Below are 21,353 nucleotides of genomic sequence, written 5' to 3'. Positions count from 1 at the left end.
GCTAGGTTTATCCATTCCCCATTTAACAAATCAGAATTGTTTCCAGTTTTGTCATTACAATCATTTTCATAAAGGTTTTTGTTGAACATGTTTTATTTCATTGGATATATATCTGTGTAGGATCTCTAAGACATATTTTCTTTCAAAAAAAATTTCAAACTATCGTTTAATATGTGTGAGATGACATTATAAAGATGTATTGATGATGTGCTGCTATATTGATATGACAAATCTATTTTTTCCTACCTTTATGGAAACTTTAAATTACATAAGAAATCTGAAAGAATTTTACAATGAATACCTTCATAACCACTACCTAGATTCTACTATTGGACAAACTGTTTCTAAATAAACTTTGTATCTTGAAATAATTACAGATTCAAACACAGTTGTAGTCAATAATATAGACAGATACTGGGTACCCTATGAGTAAGTTCTCCTAGTGGTAAGACATTATCACAACCAGAATTTAACCTCAACTCAGTCAAGTCACAGAATATTCCATCACTTTGCCAAGTTCCCTTCTACCTCCAACAACTCCTTACCCCTGACAACCAATAATTTATCTGTTCTTCATTTGTATAATTCCAAGAGTTTTATATAAATGGAGTCACATAGTATATAACCCATAATATTTTTTTACATAATAATTCTCTGGAGATTCATCCAAGTTATTGCATTATTATTAATTCATTCTTTTTTCTTGCTTCGATTTAATGGTATAGATGCACCACAGTTTATTTAGCCATTCACCCAATAAAGGGCAGCACAATTTTTATAGTTTGGAGCTATTATAAACAAAAGTTACTATAAACATTAGTGTATAGGTTTTGGTGTAAAAGTAGTTTTCATATACAAGGATGATATGTCTGCAAGAGAGATGACTAAGTTATATGGTAATTGCATGTCTGTTTTTTTTTTTTCCCCAAAGAAACTTCCAAGCTGTTATCCAGGTATTATTTTATTTTACATCTCCACTATTTTAGTCATTCCAATAGGTAAATCACTATGGTTTTAATTTGCATTTCCCTGCTGGCTGATAATGTTGAACATCTCTTCATGTGCTTATCTGACAACTGTATATCTTCTTTAAGGAAATATGTCTCCAGGTCTTTAAACTATTTTTAAATTGGATTCTTTGATTTTTTACTTCTGAGTTTTGAGAGTTCCTCTACATATTTTGGATACTAGTCTTTTGTTGGATATCTGTCTTGCCAATATTATCTGTCTACAGCTTATAGCTTGTCTTCCCATTCTCTTAATAGGGTCTTTATTTTTCTATCAAAAACATTTATTATTCTTGTAAAGACTGGATCAAGAAAATTCAGCAATATACTGTTTACAAATGACATACCTAAAAGGACTCAGAAAGGTGAAAATAAGAAAGATAGAAAAAGATGCATTAATTTTCATGCTGTTCAAAATAAATCTGTTGGTAAACTTTACTAGAAATTGAGAAGTTTACCTTATAGTATTAGAGTTATAATTCAGCAGGAAAATAAAGTATTTTAAATTTGGTGCATCTTAAATGAGACTTCAAAACATATTAAGTAAAAACTGACAACAATAGGAAGCAACTAACAAATCCCCTTATCACAGTAAGGCATTTTAAATATACTTAATATTTGGTAGATCAAGCAGATACATTAGTGAGGACATAGAAGACTTGAATATCACATTCATCTTGATCTAACAGATTTAAATAGAATTCTGCACTCATTAATTGGATGATATATTTTTACCTTAATGTTAACAACTTAAAGAACCATAGTACAATCATGAAAGCCTGGAAGCTAAAAAACTGGTACAATATTATTAAGTAAACTACAGACTTTCTTGGAATTTTAGTAGGGTCTTGAATAGAACAAATGTTTTAAATTTGCATGATGTCATTTTTTTCTTTCTTTTTCCCTTTTATAGATAATGCTTTTTGTATCAAATCTAGTAACATTTTACCTAGCACTATAATTGATTTTTTTTCATTTTTTTCTAACATATAATTAAAAGTGCTTTACATCATACAGTAAAATCTCAATCATTTTGAGTTAATTTTTGTATAAGGTGTAAGGTCTGAGTCAAGAAAGATTGACTGACTTACTCATCTATTTGCCTGTGAGTATCCAAATGCTTTAAAACTATTAGGTGAAAAGGTTGTTTTTGCTGAATTGATTTTGCACTTCTTTCAAAAGTCAGTGAGCATTTCTGTGTGGTTCTATTTCTAAGCTAGAGCCTGTTCCATTTATTTATGAGTTTATCCCCTCCAGCAATATCAGAGAGTAATTAAATATTGTGGGTACATAATAGATCAAAATGTAACAGGAAAATTTGTAGTGATTCCTCATTTTCAAAAGTGTTTCAGCTCTTCTAGATCCACTACCTTTTCATACTAATCTTAGAATAATCTTTGTTATATACAACAAAATCTCTTGCTGGAATCTTGATGAATTCATTAATTTGAATATCGACTTAGAGCAACTGAAATATTAACTGTTGAGTCTTTCAGTTCATAAACACAATACATCTTTCCATTTACTCAGATCATCTTTGATTTCTTTCATCAGCATCTTTGATTTTCAGCATACAGTTACATTTTCGGTTGGTTAGATTTATGTTTAAATGTTTCAATAATTTTTTGAGACATTCTAACTCTTCATTTCTTAATCGTAGTTTCTACATTCTTATGGCAAATATGAAGAAAGTAGGTTTTTTTTAAAATAACTTACATCTTGTGACCTTGCTTAGTTATAAATAGGGATATTTTTATTTGTTCCTGTTTGTTCTAATTTCCTTTTCCTGACTTAATGCACTAGCTAGACTTTCCATCACTGTGTAGAATAAGAGCAATAAGAGGGATATCCTCGCCTTGTTCTTAATCTTGAAGGGAAAGCATTCAGTTTTTCAACATTAAGTATGATGACAGACTTGAGTTGTATAAATAACAGTTCTTTATAAAACTGAAGAACTTCTCTTGAGTTTTTATCATAAATGGACATTCAACTATGAAATGTTTTTTTCTGCATTAATTAAGATGGTCATGAACTTATTCTTTGTTAATAGAGTAGACTATTGACTAATTTTTTGAATACTGCATCAGTCTTGCATCTCTGGAGGGAAAAACTCTCACTTGGTCATGGTAACTCCTTTTATATATTGCTTAATTCTATTTGCTAATATTTTGTTAAGAATTGTTAAGTCCACATTCATAAGGGATAATGATCTACATAGTTTTCTTTTCTGGACTGTCTTTATCTGACTTTGGGATCATGGTAACATTATTTTCCATTGTTACTTTCAATTGGCCTGTATCGTTATATGTCAAATGAGTTTCTGTAAAAAGCATACAGTTGGAAAACAATTTATAATCCACATTGTCAACAGTGGTCTTCTACTTGTAAACTTAGATCATTTTACACTCAGCATAATTATTGATATGTCAAAGTATGCAATTTTGCCGGGTACAGTGGCGCAAGCCTGTTATCCCAGCAGCTCAGGATGGTGAGGCAGGAGGATCCTGAGTTCAGCCTCAGCAATGGTGAAGTGCTAAGCAACTCAGTGAGACACTGTCTCTAAATTTAAAAAAATACAAAAGAGGGCTGGGGATGTGGTCAAGTGCCCCTGAGTTCAATCCCGGGTTGAATAAGTATGCAATTTTATTTTTTGTTTTGTTGTTTTCCCCATTGTTTTTTTTTTTTTCCTTTCCTGCCTACCTGGGGGTTACTATAACATATTTTAGAATTCTGTTTTAATTTATGTATAGTATTGTTGAACCACATCAAACTATTATAATTTTTGCTTCAATTCTTAAGCATAATTTAGAAGACACAAGAAGATTCTATGTACCCATAATTTTGCTTACCAGATTCTAACATTTTAAAGATTCCTTCTTTTTATTATTTCCTTCCTATTTAAAAAACTTTGTTTGCCAATCTTTTAGGGTACTTGCTGGTGTTAAGTTCTCTTTAGTTTTGAAAATGTTTTGATTTCCCCTTTATTTCTAAATGATACTTTCACCAGACACAGGATTTTGAATTAAATTTTCTTTCAACATTTGAAAACTGTACAAGCTGCTTGTGGCATTTATGGTTTCTGACTTTTAAAAAATCTGTCATTTGAATTATTTTTCCCTTATTGGTAAGAGGATTTTAAGGTTTTCTTTTTGTTTCTCTAGTTTCCAGAAGTTAGACTATGATGTATTTAGTGAGGATTTCTTGAAAGTTTGGTCAACATCTAAATCTGTAAATTTGTATGTTGACAAATTTGGGGATTTTTCGTCATTTTATCTTTATTTTTTCAGCCTCATCCTCTTTCTCCTTTTTACTAGGACTCTAATCATAACAATGTGGGATCATATTCAGGCCCCTGAGGTTTTGTTCCTCTCCGCTCCCCCTCCAATTTCCTTTCACTATTCAAAATGGGTAAATTTTATTGTTCTATTTTCAAGATCATTGAATTTCTCCTTTGTCCTCTCTATTCTATTGTTGAACCTATCCATTGAGGGTTTTTTTTTTGTTGTTGTTGTTGTTGTTATTTTGGTTCCTGTAATTTTCAATTTTCCAATGGATTCTTCTTTATATTCTACATTCTATTTCTTTGCTATTTATTTGTTTCACAATCATGTTCATAATTATTTGTTTATGTTCAAAACAATCATTATCATAATTACTTGTTGAAATCTTTATGATGGCTGCTTTAGAATCTTTTGTCAAACAATTTCAACCTCCATCATCATAGTGTTGGCAATTATTTCATGTGGTTTCAAATCTTCCTAGTTCTTGGTATGACAAGAAAATTTCAACTGAAACCTGGATATTTGGGGTACTTTGCGATTAGGGATCTTACTGAACTTTCTCTTTTTGATGGATTCTTCTGAAACAGTTTCAAAGAGATAGTAGGGAGGAATCTCTTCTCTTCAGGTGGGACAGAAGTCCAGGACCCCTACTTTAGCTTACACTGCCACCTGAGGAGAAGGTTCCTCATTAATGCTGGGCAAGGGCTAGAAGTTCCACCCTTCAGTATACCTCTACTGATATCTCTCTGGCTGGAAGAGGTAGGATTGCTGGGGGTAGAGATAGGACTTCATTAACAGCCAATGACAATAAAAGTCCCACCTTACGAGAAAAGGTGGGGCATTTCATTACAACCTGGTAAGCGTAGAAATCTAGGCTAAGCAGTGGGACTTTGATACTCTGAGGCAAGGTAGAGCCACATGTTTTTCTGTAGTGTTTGGCTATGGGACAGCAGTTATTTTTTAGAAGATTTCTGTCTCGCTGGGGTGCCTCTTTTTTGGCTCTCTGACTAGAGTGTGCTTTTGTTCTGGCTATTTTTGTCTGCATACATTTGGATAGTATTGAGTGGCCAGCTTTGCCAGCCCCTAGTCTAGGGTATATGGGTCAAAATAGAAAACCCATAGAATTCACCACCATGTCCTTCTTCAGGTCCTGAATCCCAAGACACTCAGCCTTTGTTCTCTCCATCTTCAAGAATCTTATTACACTTGTTTTGTATATAATGTTCAGGGATTTTAGTAGTATTTAACAGGAGTATGTATTCAATCTTCCAAGATTTATTTTTACATAATCAATAAACATTTCTAAAAGGATATGTGAAATTTAACTAACAATGGGATCATATATTTTTAAATGTTGAGAGTACTAATTTAAAGATTTTCCTCTAACTTGTTAAGCAGTTCACGATTACCTATAAATCTGTTTAAAATCCTAAGAGCTTTTAAAATCATTTTCTAAAATCAAGATTCTTTCCATGTCTATTTATTAGCACTGTCCTAAAATATCCACCCCTTTCACTTCTTGCTTCAAAGGATGATTTTTCTAATAATATTGAGTCCTAAGTGTCACTATTTTCTTATTTAGTTTTTCACCCCCATGGTTAGTTCTAAATATAGAACATACTTTCACAGGCTAGCAAAAAAAAATCATGTTCATGATTTAAATTTTTCTAATATGAAATGTAAAGAAAATGAAGAGTCTACTTAACTACTGATGTTTAATCTCACATATCAGAGATTTCAATATCATATATTTTTAACTAGTAACTTGGGGGTTGGGGGTAGTGCTGGGGAATCTAACCCTGGCTCCACACATGCCAGGCAAGCATTCTATCACAGAGCTATGCTCCAGCCTCAGTAATCTTTTAAACAAAACTTAGCATATTTAAAGTCCTTAATGGAAAGAAAAACAGGAAAGAAATTCAACTTCTGAACTGTTCACAATAACATACAAATGTTAAAAATTCTGCTAAATTTTTAAGAAGTTCTCTTTTTAAAAAGAAATAATTGCCAAACTCATAAACCTCATAGTTTCTTAATGCTATAATAAGTAACTTTGCAAATTGTTAAACATCTAGTATTTAAATGTTATTTTCATCTGACTGTATGTTAAAATAAGACTTCAAAATATTTAAAATCAACAACAAAAAAATGTTAAGATTACAATATTTACAGAGTAATTTAAGATATTTTTATTACTAGCAAAATTATCTGAGACATTAGCTATTTTTCCCTGTTGAGCAAAATGGCTCCAAGTTTAGAAGACAAAGCAACATCAAAATAAATAAATAAATCACTTTCTGTACCATATTTAATAATTAACTGGAAACAATAACATGATGTGGAAAATGTTCATTATTTTTAGCTATGATGTTTGAAAAGAGTTCAAAAACTATAAATCTAATTCTTCTGATGTTTATGTAATAAACTAGTGAACTTTTCAGCTCATCAAGGAGTCTGAATTCCTGTTAAGTAATTGAGACACTGCTTTCCCTTTATTCAAAACTTATCTTTCCATCTTGATAACATATCAATGTTAAATTTAAACAATTACTATCACTACTAGAATAGCCTGAGTAAGACATACATAAAGACGGTAGTCAAAACTTAATATCACTCAAGTTGTGATTATTGCTAAGTTAGAAGATACACTGTAAATTATTTAAGTATACTAAAAAAAAATTGTCAGTCAACCAATTTCCTCTTTTTGGAGGAACACACAAAAAAATTTAAATCTAGACCCCCCCTTTTGGGGGAAATTAAAGGTATATGGAAGATCTAAAAATGGACTTTCCATGGAGTAGTCAAGAACATAAGTTTTCTCTCTACAGAAGTTACAACATATCACAAAAGAATGAAAATTTCAAATTAATTAGAGCTACAGTTGTTTTTAAAAATATATATTTACGACTATGATGTTTCATTATTTATTACTATACTAACAAATGAACATAAGGCTAGTTGAATTAATAAGCTAAAAATTATGTTAGTAGCCTATGGAAATTTAAGCAATTTCATATCCTATCCTTCTTAATTATCAGGAAACCAACACTGACATAAACCAAGTAAGCAGAGCTCTAAGAAACTTTGCTATTTATCTTCACTTTATCCTAGTTAAAGCAATATTGTAAAAATTGCTCTGGGAAAGCCAAAATTAAAGTCTGAATATTCATGCTAAGTAAGTGTGGCCACGAATCTTACTTAAAAGATTATAGAATAAAACTCTTTAGTCATGAGTTTACCTTGTCAGCTTTTAGCTTTCTAAGGAAAGATGGATTGTCATATCCTTTTGCTTGCCTTGCCTCTTGCAAATGGTTGATCATCCACACGTTTTTCCTCTGTTTTGCCAGATCAAGTGCTGATTCACCCTGATAATATAAGAATTTTATATTTAAAATAAAAGAAAAAGCAGAATACTTTAGTTAATAACTAAATTTCCACAAAAATAAATCAACCATATTATTAATTCATTTACATCATTTTGCTATCAGTTAAAGTCAAAATTATGTATGTAAACCATTACATATTTGTTAACAATTTTCCAAAGTACAATAAAAAAATGTGTTATCTCATCTTATTCTATAGATTCTATTTTTGCTTGCATTTTGACATATTAGAGAGCAAATCAAAAAGTAGGTATTTTAGTACCTGCTGGATCAGAGGCTATCACTTAATTTATCAGTTATTTCATATTCTGTATGGATTAGTAATACTTATTGATATAAAACGTTCTGCTACATACAGTACCAAGTTGCCAGAAATCTCAGTAAAATGGTAAGAGTCAAAGGAAGAGAATAGGGAAGAAAAAGAAATGTCAAGTTCTATTCTGCTACTACTGTACTGGCATTCTTGACCTATCTTAAATTCATTCACCCAACCAGAAATTTCCAAAGAAAATAGAAGTGATAAAAATAGTGTAGTACAAGGTATAAACTAGCAGGTTTAATGCTAAGAAAAAGAATGCCAGGGAGTATAAGCAAGTATAACTAAAATGCACTAAACAAACTAAGAAATAAACATTCTCAATTCTATAGGTTTCTTTTGGCTTTTACTAATTTAAAATTGAATTTCTACTTTGGCAAAATCGATACCTACATTTCCACTTTATTTAATGTCCTCCTTTATTTTTCTACTATGTCAAATAGAAAACTGAAATGAAAATTGTTTGTCAAAATTTGATGAATGTATAGACAGATATTCAAATTACTTCAGAAAAACATAAAAAAAATTTTCAAAATACCATGTGAAAAAAATAAAGGAATAAGAAGCCTTAGGGTACCTTACTCATGAAAGATGATTACTTATCAAGTTTGAAATGTGATTAAAAAAAACCAAAACACTAAAATTAAAAATAAACAAAAAAATAAAATATACCACTACCACCAACAGCAACAACTATTACAAAACAACAATAACAACAAAAAGCCCAACCAATCTTTTAATATCAAAATCAATGGTATTTAATAAGGAATGGGCTAATCTAGGTGTCTCTTCCATAAATAGGGATATTTATTTTAAATATCTCCTTGCTTATTCCAGAATTCCATCACCTAAGTTGTCAGAACCAGCTAATTAATCCAAACTATAAATATTACCTGAATAATAGCAATCCCTTGGGTAACAACTCCCAGAGAATATCCTGCAGTTGCCTCGGTCCAGCTGAGCATCCCTTCCACTAGAGGGCCATGTGACACCTAAGGATTGCCTAGACAAAAAGATTGAGGGAGCTTTAAAAAAATCTTTCAACTCCTCTAGTCATCTGACTATTTTTGTATAGTTATTTTATTCAGCTGGCAAAATAAACAAGCAATTAATTTAAAGGATCATACTAAAACCAGGCAGGGTTCTGAATCAAGTCTAACTTTTGATCACTCCATGTCTCAGCCAAAATAATAAAATAATACTAACAATAGTGACCTCAGCAAGAATTCACATGGAGTATTTATAGACTATGTAACTGCTAAGAAATTCTTTAAGGGTTTTGGTCAGATAAACGTTATGTCTAAGGTGGAAGATCACTCAGTTTTGCCTTAAATGAGAATGAATTTTACTGTAAAAACTAAGGAAAAATTCATTAGAGACCATCTAGGTCAGGCGTTCAAGAGGTAATGAACAACTATTTTCTGAAAAGTTTCTTACCTCTTTTCAAGAACCAAGAAATCTTTCAAATATATTAATTAATTATGAGAGTTCAGTAATTTTACATTCCATAAAGCTAAAATTATTCTTTGATAATTTTAGAAGAGATAGTAAATGCTTGCGCAGCACTCAGTGATTAATTTTTCTCCCCAAACTCAATTCATCTAAATTAACCTACTTAACCAAAAACATACACTAGGGGATAAAATATTATCTTTAAAAATTTCACAAATGAGATACTACCATAAAAAAAGAGTTATGGCATAGGCCATAATTTTTTGTTTTGTTTTTTTATTCTTCTTACACCAAATCACGCCCACATACACATACACACACTGTTGCTACTTAAATGGAAAGGTTCAACCTTATTCTATGTAACTATTATCTATAGCTGGAGTTCTTAAATTCAAGGAGTCACATCTGATGAAAGCCAATGATTCTTTCCCCATAAAATACTGATTCACATTAACTTTTTTCTAACAATTTTAGGAAGTCCATTGGTGGACCCCAAAATGAGACCCTCTAATAGAGTATACAGCTATTCCTGATCCTTCCAAGGATCAAAAAACTGCCTGTCATTTAATATCAATTGCTTTCAAAGTTAAGTTCTATCTTATACTGATAGAAGAATCATTTTTATGTTAAAAGAAGTAAATTCCTTACTCAACTTATTTACAAGAGCAAATCTTTAGGCAGATTTCTAAGAAACTTAAACTTAATCTTACTAGGAAAATGATGATTTTAGAAGAAATAGGATCAACTAACAGTTATTACACAAAGTATACTTTTTCACTTTCTTTGAAGAATAACTTTTAGAGTTAAATCCAGATTTGTAGGCTACATCCTACTGTTGCAATTCATTTTTATCAATAAGATTCTCTTTCCTAAGACTTTTAAAATGAAAAAAAAGTACTGGTATAAACTTTGTCAAATTTCTAGACAAAGGAAAAAAACCAATTTTTAAATTTTTTCCTTTTCAAAATTTGCAGCAATCTATATTCAATTAGTTAAATACAGTCCACATCACTGCAAACTGCATATAATCCAAACAGAACTAATTCCTATTGACTTCACTGCCAAAAAAGTATTTCCTCTTCAATCTACACAACCTCAACATGTATCACAAGACAATAAAAAGAAAACCTAAGTGACTGATAATATTTTCTTTCATTCCCTTATATAATATACCTTTTCATTTCTGCTCTAAAATATTATCTCCAACTCCATTCATTTCTTTCCATCCCTACTCCTCAGATGGTATGCTAAGCTAACATCAGTTACTTTCCTGATTCACTACAATGGCTAACTGATCTCTATCCTTTCCATTCTTTTAATTCTTCAATGCATTCTTCCCCAATCAAAGTAAAATTTTAAAGATATTTAAAACAAAAAGCACATCCCACAGGCAGTCTACATAAATCATTCTAACTGCCTCCCATGACTTGAAGATTCTCATCATGGCACTGCACAATCTGACACCTGCCTCCCAAGAAACTTCAGTTCCTTGTTCACAGGCCAAACTGCCTTTATTTCTACACCTCAAACACAGCAACCTTATCCTGCATGCTTGCAGGGTCCTCTACAAGGAAGTTTTTTCTCCACATCTCTGCACAACTCTTTCTTATCATGCGATTCTCAAAGTACAGGTCATCTTCTCAGAAGTATTTTCAATTCACAACTGATGTGGCCCTCTCAGTATTATCACTCAATTACATTTGTCTTTTTAAAAATTTACTTATTGTCTATTTCCGCATTAAAACATAAGTTCTGGACTGGGGTTGTGGCTCAGAAATAGAGCACTCGCCTAGCATCTGTGGGACACTGGGTTTGATCCTCAGCACCACATAAAAATAAAATAAAGGTATTGTGTCTACCTGTAACTAAAAAATAAATATTAAAAAAAAGAAAAAAAAAACCTATAAGTTCTAAGAAAACAGGATCGGACTGGGGTTGTGGCTCAGCGGTAGTGCTTGCCTAGCACGCGTGAGGCACTAGGTTTGCTCCCCAGTATCACATCAAAAATATTAAATAGAGGTATTGTGTCCATCTACAACTAAAAGAAAAAAAAAGAAAAAGGAAAAGAGGGATCATATCTATCTTAAAAACTGTGCCTACCTATAACTGAACAAACAAATATTTGTAAATGAATGAAAAATGGTTTTATTAAAAGGTGGTAACTACACTTATGCATAACAGGAATGTCAGATCCCAGAAGAAAAGGCATTTGATACTTATTTCATCCTTTTAATTACATAAAAAGTGGAGTTTAAAACAAAAATCTACTTTTTTATCCCACATTCTTTCTTTTTTTTTTTTTTGGTACCTTATGATTGTACATAATGGAGGGTTTTGTTGATACATATTTATACATGCACACAATCTAATTAAAAGTCTACTTTTTAAGCAAAGTGGATAAAAAGACAATTTTTTTTTTTTTGCTAAAAGTATATATGTTGCTTTGAGCAAATGGAATTCCTCCCTAAACTTTATTTTTTATTCTTTTTAGAAATAATGTCACCTAGAAGCCACTAGACAATTACATTTAAAATAACCTTGTAAAATGGCCAACTTTGAACGTATGTCAAATAAAACTAAAACACTAATAAAAAAGAATTTGTGCAGGAAAAAATTACATGAATAAAATGCCCACAGGCATAATAATTAGCTCCATTATTTGTCACTAGACTCTATGAAGTATTCACATGAATTGCACTACCAGCCAAGGAAACTACATTTCATTTTATCTGATCCTGGTATCAAATAGCTAATGTGCCTGAACTTAAAGGACAATAAAAAGAAAAGGTACAAAAGTACTTAAATAATTTCTCTACTGTTACCATTACTTCTCTGTTGAAATTCATTATATAATATTTCTTTTATTAAGATTAAAGATTTATGCAATGGTTAATGGGAATCACAACTTTCCATTATTTACTTGAAGATATGTTAAATTATAAACAATTCCTCAAACACTTAAAAGATCACGACTGAAGAGGTTTCCTAAAATTTTATATAAATAGAAAAAAAATAAAGCTCAAAAATAAACTACTGGTTTCAAATTCTACAACTGTGTCATTTTACAATTATAATTCTTTAGTATCACCATAATTTCAATATACTGTTATGTATTCAACATACTATGGTTATTGGAAGAAGGTATGCAGTCTCTTACTATCTGCCATTCTGAAACAGTTCAGTTTCTTCAAGAAGATAATACTAAATACATTGAAATGTTTTTTCTAGTGCACGATCATTTTAGTAATGTCTGTCTAGTAGCAAAGACAAGTAATATTAGAAAGCAATTCAGATAGTAAAATATGAGGAAACCTCACTAAATTTTTCTTATAGGAATATTAATGAGACTTAGTTAAACTTCTTCCTTATCCTTTTGGCCTAGGGTCAGCCTAATTTACTAGTTCCAGTGCCATGAACTTTTTAAAGGATACTATTTAAAACTTTTTGGAAAAGCAAAAACCTCTCTATAATTTCTGAAGTGACAGAAAGGATCCTGGAAGAATCATTTTGAATGCCAGCTTAGGTAAAATTCAAGACTACGCATATCTTCATTTGTTCAGCCAATACTAAAAGTGCACATCATGTCTCAGGCACTATGGTATGCTAATTTTCCTCTTGCCCTGTTTAGTGGCAGATAATGAACTTTTCTGATAACTTTGGGTAGGGACAAGAAAATTTGAAAGTTTTAAAAAATAAAGAAAGAAAATATGTGATTCTATCATTTCTTATTTTTCATTATTTACTTTTAACTAAAATTAATATTTGTAACTAGACTCATTTCTGAAAATTGGTTATAATCTTAAATAAATCATAAAGAAAAACCAGTCTAAGCTATTTTATCATAGTAGTTTAACCTTCTCTTCTTAAAGTAACCAAATCTAGAAAAAAATTACACATTGGAACATAAAGAAATGCCCTGATCCAGCAAGAGATACCTACTTTTTGATTGGCCATTTCAGGTTAGTATGTGGCCTGAACTACCTTCATACTTAATTAGCACATATCCTTTAGACATTTATGAAACATGACTCAGAAAATACTATGACTTATAGCCAAAATTAAAGAACATTTGTCAAAGGGCACAGTTATTTCTGACAGTCATTTCACAAGAAGACCCTGTTCCTTAAAGACATAGTGGATCCTGAAGCTTTAGAAATGAGAAGCATCAACCAAAATTTGAGACTACCAATAGAATTCTCTTGAATATATTAATAAAATGTATACAAATCTCTAAATGTAAATGTTAACAGTGCTTGGCGCTTAACTAATTTTATTATACTTTTCCTGGGTTAGTTCACCATTTAGGGTGGGGAGGAGGTTCTCCTATAAATATCATAAAGGTATTTATCAAGTTTAGCAGTCTTGACCTTTAAAAAAAATAAGACAATTAAATGAACAATTCAAAGAATTACTAGAATTTATTATGAATAATATGGTCTAACTACATACAAACTTATCTTCTCTGTAATGATCTAAAGAATCTAGAAAACTATTCCCTTTCATCTACAAAAATACAAACAATGTAATTTCCAAAAACCAGCATAAATTCACTCACTAATGAAAAGACCACCAAACTATAAAAATTATTTCAATATCAAAAGATGATAGTAAATGATCCAAGTTTTCAAAACAAATTATTGCATGGAAGCAATGGGTTCAACTAAATAAGAAGTTTCTTCCAATTTTCACAGTCTATGAAAATTTTTTTTATTGAGGAATTCATATATTAAGAGCCACATTTTATACAGCATAATAAACAAAAGATAATTTTACCTTGATGTTCTGGGCATCAACATTAGCTCCAGCTTCCAGAAGAAGACTAATGACTGTGGTATTCCCTGCTAGTACTGCCCAGTGCAGGGCAGTGTTTTTGTGATACTTGTCACCAAGGTTAACTGAAACATTGAATGTTAAAAGCAATCTAGTTGGATCCACACTGAAAAGGAAAAAAAAAAAAAAACAACAACAACAACCCTAATTTCAATTATCGAAATCATTACAGATACTAAACTGACTGTGGTTGCATTGGCATTCCATCTTGGAACACTTCTAATCTACTCAACAACTTTATATCAATAATGAGACAATAGTCTAGTATGATGTATTACGCATGTGCAACCCATATAAAGTAATATAGTTCCAAGAGATAGCACAACATACTTGGTCCTAACATCTTCTATTTTAATGTAGGAACTGATATCATTAACTCCTATGTAATTAAAAAATTTAATTTTTTAAAAGTTCAATCTGGACTTTTCCAAAAATGATTTAAAACATCTTACAAATTAATACATAAACTTGCCAATGTAAATCATATGAAAAATTAATTACTTTTCAAAGAAGATAATCTCTCTGTCAATTCTTAGAAATTGTTAAAAGGAGGAATAGATTAAGAAAATACAATTACTGAGGTAGAGGTAAACATAGACATCAAAATATCCAAAGAGGTAATTTATGTTATATACTATGTCACATAAAACTTGTAAACATTAGTAATATAACATTTATTGCTTTTTCTCATTACTTGCTTCACAATGTATTATCCTAAAAATGATCTGAATATGTATAATGGTTACATACCTATGTGTTCTATAAGCTGCCCACATTAAAGGTGTCATTCCATTCTGATCCATCATATCTACATCCTGAAAGAGTAAAGTAAAACAGTAAAAATTTTATAAGTTTCTAACCAAAATTACCTGGAAAAAGCTAACTGACACATTGTGGAAGCCAATACATTACTACTCAATCAAGGATGGCTTATAAAACTTTCAAAATCTTTATTATCTTTAAAATAAAAATAAATATTGCTACTAATACTTTAATTGATCAGCATGTTATCCTTTCACAGTTTTCCCTTTTAAGATGCCATGTGTTGTATTTAAGAATCTTTACCTATTCTGCCTTTCAGCCACAAAGGACAGATAAAGTGATTCAAATCTCTGAAAAACTTGTTTATGCTAATGTATAATAGGAAGGAAAAACAACCCTATTTAGCCCTAAGTATTTCAAAACAGAATAAAAGATGTAACTTTTTTAATAAACTCAAATGTTTATTTTTTATTATGTTATAGATGTACATTTTTAGAGTTAAATAAATCTGCAAAGCTTGTGAGGAAAAAGTGATAAAGTAATCCTCTACCTTACTTTCCACCACTTTCAGCTTTTTTTAATTTCATATCTTCAAAATAGACTCTCTAATTACTACATCTTGATTTTTCAGCTTCAGGCATTATCTTCTGGGACTCTTCAGTATGAAAAACAAGAACTTTCCTCCTTCTGCTTCATCACAAAAACACATCTTTTCTATTGTTTTTTATCAAGATATCTACTGTGACTTATGTTATTTACGTTTTCACTACTTTTATAATAAATATGTATTATCTCCCTAGCCAAACAATGTAGTAAACTATAATTATTTTCCCTCTTCTACTTAACTTTTACTTTTTTCTGGAACTGTCTTCTTCTCCCTTTTGCTTAGTTTTTGGCAAATCTGAAATAAAACTACCACCTCCTAAATAAAAATTCTACCCTAACTCTAAATCTCCTTTGAAGACATTCTGATGTATCAGGGAGTATATCAGTTTCACTGCTCTGAAATAACCCTCTCTGATCCACCCCAATCTGGTCTGATTATCCTCTCTATACCTGAGGCATCTGTCTCTCAATCAGAATAGGAATCTCTAAGAATCAATATTTAATCTATCTTTGTGTTCTCAGTACCTAACAGAGTAAATGATCAAAATGTTAAGTGAAAAGACATATTCATTGACTCTTCTGGGCTTGAGAAAGGGATAGGCTTTAGAATAAGATAAACATGGTTTAGAATTCCTAGCTGTACCATTATTTAATCACTTTTATACTAAAGGGTGGGATGGGGAATCAAGCCTCTAAACTTCAGCTTCTTCATTTAAAAAAAAAAAAAGTGACCTCAAAAAACGATTTCATAAGACCCTTAAGTAGAATTTACTGATTAAATAGAGTAATGTGAATACTAAGTCCCATAGTCTGGAATGTAACATATTCAGTAAATATTAAGTTTTTCTGCTTCCTTTCCTCATCTCCCATTTCCAGGTTATATCAAATAAGCACTTCTAATCCAAGTTGTCTTCCTTAATTTACCAATCAGTGAGAAGAGGACAGTTAGAAAAGTATCCTATAAAACACTGCATATCTCCATGTAGCAATTCTCTGTGAGCCACTGTTACTGATGGGACCATGTCTCAAATGTTAATATTATCCAAGTGAACTGAGGAAGAAAAAATAGCTAAGAATTACTACATTAGAAGAACTAGAATACATCCTTATTGGCAATAGTTAGTCCCTCACCACATATACTATAATACAATGTTTTGCCTTATCCATCATAAGCCAAGAATCAAACCCAGGGCCTCATATATGCCAGACAATCTATCTAAACACTGAACTATATTCCCAGCCCTTAAACATGTGACATCTTATGCTTAAATTTCTTAGTAGTAACAAGTCTTTTCATATCCTTTTTAAAAAGTGATAGTATCAAAAATACAGAAAAAAAATTTTTAGAGAATATAACTATGTCACAGCTCCAAAAAAAAAAAAAAAAGAAGAAGAAGAAAAAATGAAATTCAATCTTTTCTCTCTTTGGGTTGGAATTTTTAATTTGGTACTTCTTTTTCAAGTTTAGTCTGGACACATGTGTATTCTCCATTAGGAAGAAGGAAGAAATAACAATCTCTGAACAAAAGCTTATAGAAATCCCATGATCAAAAAGGCTCCAAAAACTAGTATTTTTCCCCTCTTTCTCTTAAAAATCATCCAAAAGAACTGACAGTAAGCACTGAATATATTTAACAGATTACCAAAACAATTATGAAGAACAGAATGGCAAACTGAATGGAAATGTTATTTATCCTAACAATGTAAAGTTGGTTACAAAAAAATGGAGAAAAAATGAAAAAAAAAAAAAAAACTGAAGAGAGAGTATGCTGAAAGCCTCGTCTGTAATAGCTAAGACTTAAAAGAGTATTATCTAAATCAAAGTAATAGAAATACAGTTTTATATTTTTCACAACAAAGTTAACACTACGAAAAATAATATTATTGACCTAGAGCAGTGAAAGAGAAGGGAAAGAAGAAATAAAAATACATTAATTTTGTTGCTCATAAATGGGAACTGATAATATCTGGGCAACTACCTGACTGAACAGAGGTGGTGGGGGGAGTGACTGAGTAAGGAAAGGCCACCACACAGCAGCAGTAGGAACAGCAAGCACAAAGATCCTGAGACAACAGCAAGTCTGAGTTGCTCAAGGAATACCAAGAATGGTATAGCTGAAGCAGAACAAGAAATAAGAGATGACAGAAGAAAACTCAAAAGATGGCTCTGTAAGGCAGAGAACTTTGGACTAAATTCAAAGTATAATGCAAACATACATTGAAGGGTGTTTTCTGTAATTATTTAGCGCACATACATGGAAAAAAAATCTTTTACATATTAAACTGTTGAAGTAACCTCAGTCTAGGGTAGGCAAGGGAAGAAATGGGATTTAATTTTCTAAGCCAGACTCTTGTATTTTATTTAACTATTTTATAATAAGCATGTGTAATTTTTGTACACAGAAAATACTGCTCATAGGAAAAAACTAATCATTTGTCAGACACTTATCACAACCATCATGCATTTTTCATACAAAAAATACTATGAGGACTGGGGCTGTGTTTCAGCGGTAGAGCACTTGTCTCACATGTGTAAGGCCCTGGGTTCAATCCTCAGCACTACATAAAGATGAATAAAATAAAGGAATGTGTCCATCTACAACTAAATGAAAAAAAAAGATACTATGATAGGTAGAAAATCTACCCTTTGAGAATTTTATAGCCTACATAATTTTGATGGATTTAAAAATACAAAATCATCCAAACTCCACAATCAATTAACAACAACAACAAAAAAAGATGACTCAAAAATTTACACCTCTTTTTTTTCCTAGTTAAAAACTGCAAGGAAAAAAAGGTGAATTTGTATTGTTAATTCTTCAATCTAGGAGAAACTGGGAGAAAAAGAATTATCCCCTTCAGTGGCTGGTCTTCAAAGAAGATCCTAATAGACCTTGCCCCCTGGAATTCACATCCACATTGACCCTTCCCTGCACCGAAAAGGGGCTAGACCTAACCTCACCTTAACTGATAGAAAGGAGCAGAAATGCTGCTGTGCCATGAGACCTAAGACTTAAAACAAAAGACAGAATAGCTTTTGTCTTTCTTTTGGGAGCTCTAAGCCATCATGTAGTAACTCCAGTTGCCTGCTAGAGAAACCACATAAAGTAGTGGTGTGGAGAAGTTCTGACATGGACAAAGACAGAGACCTTGCTATCCCAGCTAAGAACAGTTTTCTAGCCATTTCTATCCAACAAGACACAAGATGTGTATAAGTGAGCTAACTCTCCAGCCCACTCAAGTCCCCAGATGACTACAGCGCCCAGCCATTTTCACAAGGAAAACAAAACTGTCACCTCAGAGAACTGTGAGATACAATAAATAGTTGTTGATCTTAGCTATCAAATTTGAGGGTGGTTTGTTAACAATAGTAGAATAAACTCCCTCTTCTAACAATTAACTTAATCAGCCCATGCCTCTTTTCGTAAGCTTCAATGTACAATATCCAACTGCTACTGCTTAATACTGTCAACAACAACAACAACAACAAAAAATCAAAGAATTTATTTAAAAATATAGTATTTAAATTCTAAATCAGTGTGAAATTTTAAATTAAATGACAATAAATATGTGTTGAAAGAAATGGATTAAATTAATTTTTCTTACTCTTATGTGATGAGATCCTTATTTTAAAACTAATGTTTTAATACAACCAGAAAAAAATGCATGGACAAAAACCAGGTTACATTACTTTTAACAAAATACATTTACTATAAAAACATAGTAGCATGAACCAGTGATATTTAATATGATTATGGTCACTGTTACATATTCAGGAAAAATCAGGAGCCACTTAAATCATGAGGAACTTTCTGACAAGCAGCAGCATTTTATAGAGCAGAAAATGAGAAACCAATCTTGAAGAAATTATCGCCCTGAGGAGGAATTAAAATAGAAGATAACCAATAAATAACTTCAAAATGTTTGGATTAATTCAGAGGATATATTAAAACACCATAATTGGGGGGGGGGGAGAATTAATATCCAAATTTTCTCCTTTATTTTCCAGTACTTATATCCATCTATCTCAGAAATAAAAGACCCAACTTAGTAAACATTATTTGGCTCATGATTATATTTCTTATTTTTATGTTAAGAGCATTAAAAATTCAATACCAAATTAACTATATATTTATTTATTTTCTTTATTCTTTAGGAACTACTACTTAAATATCACCAGGTTGTTATACATGTTAGGCATTTAAGCCATGAAGAACATCAGATTAAAATCTACACCACTGCAATTTTTTTTTTTACCTGTCCTTTTGCTATGAGATAAGCAACAATTGAGGTATGTCCAAACTGAGCAGCCAGATGAATACAGCTACATCCTTCCCCATCAATTAATGAAGGATCTGCACCATATTTCATTAGTTGCACAACCATGGATAAATGGCCTTGTCTAAAACACAAAAGAATAAACACTTAACATATACAAAGTTATTTCAAACAGTATCTTCTTGAAAGAATGTTTTAAAATAAGGCAATGGTAGAAAGATTACACATTTTATGAAGTTATTTTAAAATAGATATATGTCAAAATACATTTAGGATTTTTTGGTTCTTTAAAATCTTAACTAGAGTAATAGTACTTGATAATTTATGGAAATAGTCATAACTTCTTTAAATATAATATATAATTACTATAAGTGTATTGTTTTTATTCCAATATCTCATTCATTCCATGAACTCAGCTAGTTCATTAACTGAATATATATACAGGATGCGAAATGATAAACTTACAAATCCAAACTTTAATGTAATCTTATAACTAACTACATTATCATCAGCATGGCTAACTCCCTTAAGACACCTTGAACAACAAACTCAGCTTCTAATGCAGGTAATACTGGACAAGAATACACTGGCATATTAGTGATATTAACTATTAGCATAATAAACTCTCCCACTGATTTTGGCATATCATTAAAAAAAAGAAGTTGTATTGTTTTATATTAATGAAGGATCCAAAGGAAAAATAATATAGAAGCAAATTTAAACCTTGTGGCCCAGTGCAATGGAGTTGAATTCAGGTCTCCTCCAAGTTGATCCACAATAGCACCTTTCGAAATATAGTATCTATAAGACAAAATTTGTAGTAATTTAGAAACGTACATCTTCAATGTTAAGAAATTATGCGAAAAATAAGGAAAGAAAAGTTCTCATTTTGGATCTTATGCTGCTTGTGCCTCTGAAAATAAGCAATCTTTTTTGATAGTTTAAGAAACATAATTAGAAGTTTATTATACAAACACATCACTTTTTTGTTATAGGAAAAAAAATTAATTACAAAAAAGAATAGAAATGCCAAATTAATCATATGAAAAAAGAAGGTAGTTAGAGAATCACAAAGATTTGAGTAGCAGCATGTAAAATATTAAAATCAGAATAGTGGTACCACAGGCAAGATGTGTTCTACCTTGGATAGCTCAAATTTTTAACTTTACTTTCCTTATATTAAATCAAACAATAAACATGCAAGAATTTTATGAACTATAAACTGTAACAGAAGGTCTTTTATTATGCCTTGTTGTTTGTTATGCCTAATTTAAAGCCATGTTGTTTTTAAAAGAAAAAGCAACCTCAATGTTTAATGTATTAATGTCATACCATCTTGATATCCTGTGAAATCCATATATTTCACTGAGGCTCTCAAAGTGTTCTAAGTGATTACTGTTTTAGATCACTAATGCATTTACTTTTAATGTACACAGTT

General features: G+C 31.1%; 1 protein-coding gene across 2 annotated transcripts in view; it reads right to left on the bottom strand.

Moving 5' to 3' along the window:
• Positions 1-21,353, bottom strand: part of ZDHHC17 (zDHHC palmitoyltransferase 17) — a 98,900-nt gene that overhangs the window by 26,863 nt on the left and 50,684 nt on the right. The window contains exons 4-8 of one of the 2 annotated variants that reach the window (XM_081311518.1): positions 20,639-20,716; positions 19,895-20,039; positions 15,020-15,084; positions 14,213-14,375; positions 7,528-7,653 (exon numbers count right to left, since the gene is read on the bottom strand). In XM_081311518.1, the coding sequence (XP_081167644.1) occupies positions 7,528-7,653; positions 14,213-14,375; positions 15,020-15,084; positions 19,895-20,039; positions 20,639-20,716 (577 nt within the window). Of the gene's footprint in view, positions 1-7,527; positions 7,654-8,880; positions 8,991-14,212; positions 14,376-15,019; positions 15,085-19,894; positions 20,040-20,638; positions 20,717-21,353 lie in introns of those variants that run through there. The other variant, XM_081311519.1, reaches the window with a different exon arrangement.

This window comes from Spermophilus citellus (assembly GCF_964194105.1).
Source record: "Spermophilus citellus genome assembly, chromosome: 10".
NCBI classification, from domain to species: domain Eukaryota; kingdom Metazoa; phylum Chordata; class Mammalia; order Rodentia; family Sciuridae; genus Spermophilus; species Spermophilus citellus.
The sequence above is the reverse complement of the archived record's forward strand: the minus strand, read 5'-3'. Positions and strand labels throughout refer to the sequence as shown.